This window comes from Micropterus salmoides, unplaced genomic scaffold (genome assembly GCF_014851395.1).
Source record: "Micropterus salmoides isolate LMB-PRFRI ecotype aquatic unplaced genomic scaffold, ASM1485139v1 Ms_hic_scaffold_7, whole genome shotgun sequence".
In the NCBI taxonomy this organism is placed as follows: Eukaryota; Metazoa; Chordata; class Actinopteri; order Centrarchiformes; family Centrarchidae; genus Micropterus; species Micropterus salmoides.
The window spans coordinates 34,997,802-35,006,124 of NW_024044459.1; the positions used below are offsets into that span (position 1 = coordinate 34,997,802).

Here is an 8,323-nt window from a genome sequence, read left to right on the forward strand (position 1 = left end):
CATGTTTGGTTGAGTTGCTTTATTTTCTGCTCAGGCTGGAACAGATTCTGATTTTGATTACAGTGGTGTGGTGATTGCCAACCGAGTGCTGTAGCGCTCTCTCAAACTAGAGGCAGTGATCGAAAGCTTCATCTATGGTGCTGCCCAATCACTTAATTGCTTTCTGTAGCAAATATTTTGAATTGTGGAGTGTAAGAATAACAATACAAAAGTCCTTCAAGTGGATATCATGCCTCTTTTCAGAATTTAACAATAAAAAAAAAAACCACAACACAAGGTAATAAAGTACAAAACAAACAAACCATCACAAAAAGATGGATGAAGAAATAAATAAACACAGACACAAACCAACAAGTACACACCCAGAGGTGCTGAACACCATCGCTATTATTGCAGTGCCTTTAAACATCTGTCCCTTAGGGGGAAATCCCTGGTCCACAAATCCTTTCAAGCTCATCTAGTCCGTCACTTAATTGCTTCCTTTCCCCTCCCACACCAGTGACCTGCTATTAGGAAAAAATGTGAGAGCGACAAGGAGAAGAGCGAAGAGAAGAAATCGAGGCCATTAGCTTTTAAGTCAGTCAGTCACAACACTACACTGTACAACAGGTTTCTATTATCTCAACAAGGTCTCTGTGGGGACCCATTCACAATGCTTTTTACCAGTGTTAAGCTTGGATTATCACATTAAAGTGTGTCTCAAAAGACTTGAAGAAACCAGGACAGCGACAACATAGGTTACGAGTCTGACCTTGAACCTTTCCAAACAAGTAAATGCCCTAAAACAAGATGTGCATTTTTGTGCATTCCTGGAATAAATAAGTGACTGTAATCAAGAGAACTTACAAATGTGTAATGGGGTCTTAAAGGAAGCCAGTGTGGGAGTAAATTGATGTCAATATCACTGTAAATGCACAGTGTAGTACGAGTCAAAACTATATATTACAATTTGTGAAGATAAAATCTACAAATAGATTCAAAATCAAACTCACCATAATCCACAAATAAAAATCACTGACTTGTACTAAACCAGTATTTGAATGCAAAATGATTTGTCTGCACATGAGGGTCATATTCTATTTGTAGATTGTTTCACATTTGTTTTCAGAAGTTTTTTTTTTTTTACAAATGACAATTTCTACAAATGCACTATTCACAATTTGCTAACTCAGGCAGATCGCTGCCCACCCTGAGTCTAGATTCTGCTCAAGGTTTCTTCCCATTTTTCTTTGCTATTGTTGCCAAGGGCTTGCTCACGGTGGGAGTTGTTGGGTCTTTGTAAATATTACAAAGAGTACGGTCTAGACCTGCTCTATATGAACAGAGCAATGAGATACGTTTGTTATGAATTGGCACTAAATAAATAAAATGAACTAAATAGAAATACACTGCAATCTGCTATCCATCTATCTGACAATGTTGTGATGCAACCAGTTGGATCCAATTACAGCACTGAAAACAAAGTGATGAATTGTATTTCAGTGTTGTCCAGCAGAGGGCAGCATAGACCTGCCAATCTTCAGTTTACGTGAGGTGGTGCAGGAGAGCTTTCCCAAAAATTACAAGTGAAAAGTTAATTTAATAAAAGCAATTAACTCTGAGCTCCTCCCGCCGGTAAACGGCGTAGCTGTCAGAGAAGAAACCGGCCCAACTTCGTCTGAAAGCCCCGGCTCTCTCCTCCACAGCTCCCCATAGCTCTGCAGCTCTCTGTCGGCCAGCAGAGACTCAGACTCAATTTATTTTCATAATTAGAGAGGCTGTCAGTAATTTTAAACGTTTCCATGTGCGCAATAAAGTCACAGCAGGAATTGTGGTGCATTTTAGCAACAAAACAAACATGTATAAACATGACAGGGCAGAGGAAACTATCCAGAGGTAACATAATTAAATTTTGAGCTTATTGTTTGGTAATGTTAAACATTAACCTGACTGTCCTGCCCACTCTGAAAGGAAAGGTTGTCCCAGGTGAGTTTGGCATCAGTGCAGAGTTTGTAATTTCACAGATGTAGAGTCGTTGGCAGCAAAGAGGATCTCGCCTGGTGAGTAGACACAACTGAAATATAAATTCTAACTTGTGTATTACTGTAAGAAAGACAACGCTCTTAGATTGATAAGTAAAAAAGGGATTGTTATCAATCCTCAGGTGTGGAGCTGACTGTTAAGAATCACTGTCTGCCTTCCCAAAGGAAACATGAACTCAGCTGAAAAGAATATCAAAAACCCCTGATTGGAGACCGATAACAGCAGCCACAGGTGAGTAATCACATGGAAGTTGTTTGTTTCAAGAAACTTTTTGTAATTTTTTGTTAATGCTAAAAAAAAGCCTAATGCTACTAAGTTTGCCTCAGTGTCCAATGTTTACTGAGTCTGAGAAAAGGATGGTGCTTTATTAGTCTATAAATGTAGCCTACACATAAGACCACAGTCTAAAGTTCAGACTAAATGAGATCAAGGAAGTTAAGCAATCATTTATTAAACGTACAACCATAAAAAAAAAGACTATTGCAACTTTTACCACCACTGATAACACATTAAATTTTTACCACTATTGTTACTGCTATGAATAAGAATACAAGCTGCATTTTAAAACACATATATATTCAGAGAAGGTTGTTAATAAGACTGCAAACTCATATTCAAACATAATGACTTTTACCCAAATATAATTATTTCCTTTAACATTTAATGCTTTGAAAATGTTCATAAACCCCAGGATTTCTTTACATACTTGTGCTGTAGAATTAAATCATTTGTTTTTTGTCTGAGGTCTGTAGAATGTTTGTATGTCCACTAAAATTATGTAATTATCACTGTAAGTAAAGTTGAATGCAATTTGGAATTTGCAAAAGTTGGTACAGGTTTGTGTCTATTTGACAAAAAGATCTTGTCATCATTCAGATTTTAGCTACAGGTATTGAACACTGCAAATTAAAGCTGTAAATAGTTTTCAGTAAATCTACATGGATTGTGGACTGAATTAAAATTTGGAAAAGTTAAGTGGAACATAAAGTTTACTCATTTTCACTGTCTCTCTTCGAGTCTGACGGTTAAAAGAAACACTTCACAAGGTGGCGCTTTCATTATAGTTCATCTTCTCTGCATCTTTGGTTAAAGTGAGGGAATAACAGTTTCTGTTTTCTTTTAAATCTTTTAAAAAGCTCTTGACAAAAGGATGAGGACTAAGCAGTTATTTTGGCATATGTATGTACTTCAGGTTAACTTCCCCACCGCCTCTGAAGAGCAGTACATAACCGCTTCCCTGAGCTTTTCTATGGGAAGTATTCGGGACCGTCTCCACTGTCCATGAGACAGAACTGGATGGTTCTATACTGATTCTATAAAATGTGCCTCTATTGGTCTGATACAGATTCTTCAGATCGGCTCAGGACTCTCTAATTATTATAATAAACAGTACATGTAAACAGTAAAGTTTTGGGTCAAACAGTAGTTTTACTCAAAGAAGCTTTAGAAGAAGTAATGTGAGGCAGCAGACGATGTAAGACAAGTTAACTAAGAAGACAGTTTAAATGTTGTCCTCTGTTCAGGTTCTTCAGAGCCAGCAGTCTCACTTTCCAGCAGAGTGACATCATGGCGGCCGCAGCACCAGGTGAGTCCAGTCAGACTTCGTAAGTGTGGGTAACACTCTGTCTGCTCTCACCACCTGCACTACAAGCCATTTGGTTTCTCCACATCCACTTCTGCAGAAAAGAGTTCTTTTGGTTCATTATTATAACCAGCATTACCGGAAGTGGCATTGGCACAGTGGATAAGACACTTACCTTTGGTGTTCAATTCCTACTGCGACATATCTACCAATGTGTCCCTGAGAAAGCCACTTAACCCCTAGTTGCTCCAGAGGCGTGCGACCTCTGACATGTATAGCAATGATAAGTCGCTTTGGATAAAAAGTGTCAGCTAAATGGATGCAATGTAATGTTAACATAGTAGCATTCCTTTGAACATGTTCATTTGTAACTCATTTTCCTCATAACCGAGGGGTTCTTACTGCAGATAGAGTCAAGAACTAGTTGACTATGTGTGAAATTGTGCAAAAGTTGCATATTTGTATATTTTACCTTTCAAAGCTCCGTACCATTGACTTAAAATCTAAATAAAATATTGTGTTCCTTGGTCCAGGGTAAAAATAAGTTGTATTACATGCATAACTAAATCTGCAACCTTGTATAATCAACTTCCCCATATGTTGCTCTGAGTTTTGTCTGCAGACTTTATGTGGATCAAAGACAGAACTATGTCTTATTCCCACATGTCTTCTTTTGGTCTTGGTTTTTACTAGATTTAGTTAAAACTATTAAAATTTCAGCATAATCAACAGCAATGTGCCCTGTCCAAAACAGTGTCCCTTTAATTAAAGATTATGTGTGAATTAATCAGTGTTCTGTATCCTTACAGCTTCAGATGATCTGAAACCTGTGAAGCGGAGCAGCAGCTATGGATTGCTGCCACCCTCCAGTGAGTTAAACTGAGTCAGAATTATTCTTCTGTATATTAACATCTGGAATTACAGTGTTTGTAGGTTGCCTGGTACAAACTCACATTTTATTTTATTTAAATTTGTGCAAATTCACAGGTTAATTTGTAAGTTTCAAGATGATAACAGCTCACATGTTCTCTGAAGTCCACCTTTAAGAAGGTGTTTAAAAAGCTTTATAATAGCAATTACATGTCCAATTGTATTATTTTCATTTTGGTTGAAGTCCATACTGACCAAGATTTTCTTATTGATTGTTTTCTTTTCAGTGTCTGAGCTGAGGGTTGTTCTGCTGGGGAACAGCTGGTCTGAGAGGAGCTCAGTGGGGAACTTCATACTGGGAGAGACTAAGTTCAACACTGAGGAAGAACCAGATCGCTGTCTGAGAGAAAGAGGACGGTTGAAGAAGAAAAAAATAGTTCTCATCAACACCCCAGATCTGCTGCATCCCAACGTCTCTGAAGAGAAGCTGACAGAACATGTGACAAACTGTGTGAATCTCTGTGATCCTGGACCTCATGTGTTCCTGCTGGTTCTACAGCCTGAAGACTTCACTGAGGAACACAAACTGAGGCTCTGCAGAGTCCTGAAACTCTTCAGTGATCGATCATTTGATCATTCACTGGTTCTGATATCAACACCCAGAGAGGAGAGTCCAGGTTTGATGGACAAAGATGTTTCAGACCAGCCCTTAAAAGATATTATTAGAATGTGTAGATACAGATACTTGAAACAGGAGAACCTTGAACTTCCAGAGCTGTTAACACGTTTGGGTCAAACTGCAAAGGAGAACGATGGAGAGAATGTGAGCTGTGAAGTTTGTGAGGATGCAGGTTTAATCATGACACCAAAGTCTGAACACATCAAACCAGCTTTAAACCTGGTTCTGTGTGGGAGGAGAGGAGCAGGAAGGACTTCAGCAGCCAAGGCCATTTTAGGTCAGACAGAGTTTCATTCAGTCTCCAACTCATCAGAGTGTGTTAAACATCAGGGAGAGGTGTGTGGACGTTGGGTTTCCCTGGTGGAGCTGCCTGCCTTGTATGGAAAACCTCAGGAGGCAGTGATGGAGGAATCACTCAGGTGTATCTCCCTCTGTGATCCTGAGGGCGTCCATGTCTTCATCCTGGTCCTACCTGTGGGTCCCCTCACTGATGAAGACAAGGGAGAGTTAAAGACCATCCAGAACACATTCAGCTCTCGAGTCGATGACTTCACCATGATTCTGTTCACTGTGGAGTCAGATCCTGCAGCTCCAGCTGTTGTTAACTTTGTAAAGGAAAACAAGGACATCCAGGAGCTCCGTCAGAGCTGTGGAGGAAGAGATGTTGTTCTCAACATCAAGGACGAGCAGCAGATCCCAGAGCTGCTGGACATGGTGGAAAAGATGAGAGTTGAAGGATCCAGATGCTTCACAAAGGACATGTTCACCAGGGCTCAGATGGAGAAGGCTGTAGAGCAGGAGAACATTAACACAAGACTTAAAGCTGAACTGCAGGATGTTAAAAAGAAAAGTGAGAAAGGAATAGATGATCACAGCAGAGAGCCTCTCAGGATGGTGCTGGTTGGGAAGACTGGCAGTGGGAAGAGTGCAACAGGAAACACCATTTTAGGCAAAGAACATTTTAAATCCCTCCAGAAGACTGTCCCCAAGTCCTGTGAGAAAGCAACAGGAGAGATTGATGGACGGCCTGTCGCTGTGGTCGACACCCCCGCATTGTTTGATAAAACTTTGTCTGATGATGACGTCCAACAGGAGCTCTACAAATGCTTCAGCATGTTGTCTCCTGGACCTCATGTGTTCCTGCTGGTTCTGCAGATTGGGAACTTTAAACAAGAGGAAAAAGACTCTGTGGAACTGATCAAGAAATATTTTGGCAAGAAGTCTGGAGATTTCATCATCGTTATCCTCGCCAGAGGAGATGAACTGGACAGTCAGTCATTTGATATCGAAGACTGTGATGGCTTTGTTAAAAATCTCATAGCTGACTGTGGAGGGAGATACCAGGTGTTCAATAACAAAGATCACACAAATCGCTCACAAGTCAGTGAGCTGATGCTCAAGATCGAAGCCATGGGGAAGCAAAATGGCGGCTGTTACAACACAGAGGAATTCATACAAATGCAGGTGAAGAGGATTTTGAAAGAGAAGGAAGAAGAGATGAAGAGAGAGGATGAAGACATCAGGAGAAAACATGAGGAAGATTTGAAAACTTTGAAAAGGAGAGTCGACGAACAGCGTGAAGAAATTGAACAGGAGAGAAAACTGAGATCAAAACAGCTAAAGGACAAAGATGAATGCATCAACAAGGAGCGTCAGGAGAGAAAGAAAGAACGGGAGGAAGAAGAAAGGAGATGGAAAAAACAAGTAGAAACTCAGCGACAGGAATGGAGAAGAAAACTGGAAACTTCAGAGAAAATAGTTAAATCAGAAAGAGAGCAAAGAGAAAATGCTGAGAGGAAACTGGACCTGTGTAGAAAAGACAATAAGAGAGATCGAGACGCCTGGGACAAGGAAAGAAAGGACATCTGGGAAAGAGTACATCAGGAGGATAAACAGAACCTGGAGGAGCTTAAAACAAGCTTCGGAAAGCTCCAAGAAGAGTACAATCGTAAGAGAAGAAAATGGACATTTGCTTTGGTTGTGCTGTTGATGTTTCTGTTATTTTTATTATGTTGTGTATTTCTGTACTCACACAGTGTGGAGACAAAAGAACACACATGAAGAGTTTTACAGCTTGTTAGGCTGATGAAAGGGTAATTCCGGTATTTTCAAACCTGGGCCATAATCTGAGGTTTAAACAGAAATTATTACAGAAAGTTTAGGAATTATTCTAGTACATCACCTCAGCTGGCAGCTGCTAAAAGGGCTGCAATAGCTGCAATGTCATTTCTGCACATGATTGTGCCCCTCAATAGTATGTCTACCAAATGTGCTTTTTTGTCACTGGCTGGCTCAGCTTGTTATTCTTACAACATTATGTAAAGGGTCCTTACAGAGATCAACCTTTTTGCTAGGGTAGTTAATGTCGGGGAAACTAGCAAGAGACAGCTAGATTTTGAAAGTGTCAGCCAAGAATAATTCCACCGCCTCCCTTCAGGCCTCTGTCTAAAGCCACTCCCCCAAAACACATGTTCATGGGCAGGTAGGCAGGTAGACGAGCAGGTAGGCCGGCCACAGATACAGGATTTCATTTTTTTATATACTTTTGGGTGTGCCATTTGTGTGTTTTCTTTTTTCTTATGTGTTTCCACCTGAACTGAACAGAATTGAAATTAATTTAATTGAACGTGATTCTACATGGAGCTGGATCCAACAGAGGTGTTTAGGCCTACATCTATAATATATGCCACAAGTCCAGCTAGTCTGTTAGTAAAGTAAAGGTCCTCCTCTGGCAAATATTGGAATTAGCGGTTTGCCTCTTACCTCTCAAAAAGGACACAATATGTAAAAATCCAAAACTACAGGTCAGAAACCTCCAGAGTGGAGGATTCAGTTTTTAGCACCACTGTTATTTATCATTTACCTCCTCCCTCTTGGCAACATCTTCTGGCACTACAACATCCATTTTCACTGTTACGCTGATGATACACAGCTTTATGTGTCCACAAACTACAGCTCCACACTCCCCCCCAGTACACTCACTGCCTGTCTACATGACATACAGACATGGATGACAACTAATTAAGTACAACTCAACAATAGTAAGACTGAACTACTGCTCATTGGTTCAAAATCTACTCTGTCAAAAACCTACATCAGCTCACTCCCCATTAGTGGAGCCGACGACATACCTGTCCCCATTTGGTTAAGAGCCTCTGTGTAATATTGGA

General features: G+C 40.2%; 1 protein-coding gene across 1 annotated transcript; it reads left to right on the top strand.

Annotated features, from left to right (window-relative positions):
* Window positions 1–3,588: 3,588 nt before the first annotated feature.
* Window positions 3,589–7,817, top strand: LOC119892328 (GTPase IMAP family member 8-like). The gene is made up of 3 exons (XM_038704529.1): window positions 3,589–3,607; window positions 4,414–4,473; window positions 4,762–7,817. Exons 1-3 carry the CDS (start codon window positions 3,589–3,591, stop codon window positions 7,212–7,214), a joined length of 2,532 nt encoding a protein of 843 aa, XP_038560457.1. The 3' UTR covers window positions 7,215–7,817.
* Window positions 7,818–8,323: the final 506 nt, after the last annotated feature.

Bases quoted from the DNA above. Each gene is read 5' to 3' on its own strand.
- LOC119892328 (XM_038704529.1), top strand. The intron at 4,474-4,761 runs GTGAGTTAAACT...TTTTCTTTTCAG, and splicing joins TGGATTGCTGCCACCCTCCA to TGTCTGAGCTGAGGGTTGTT.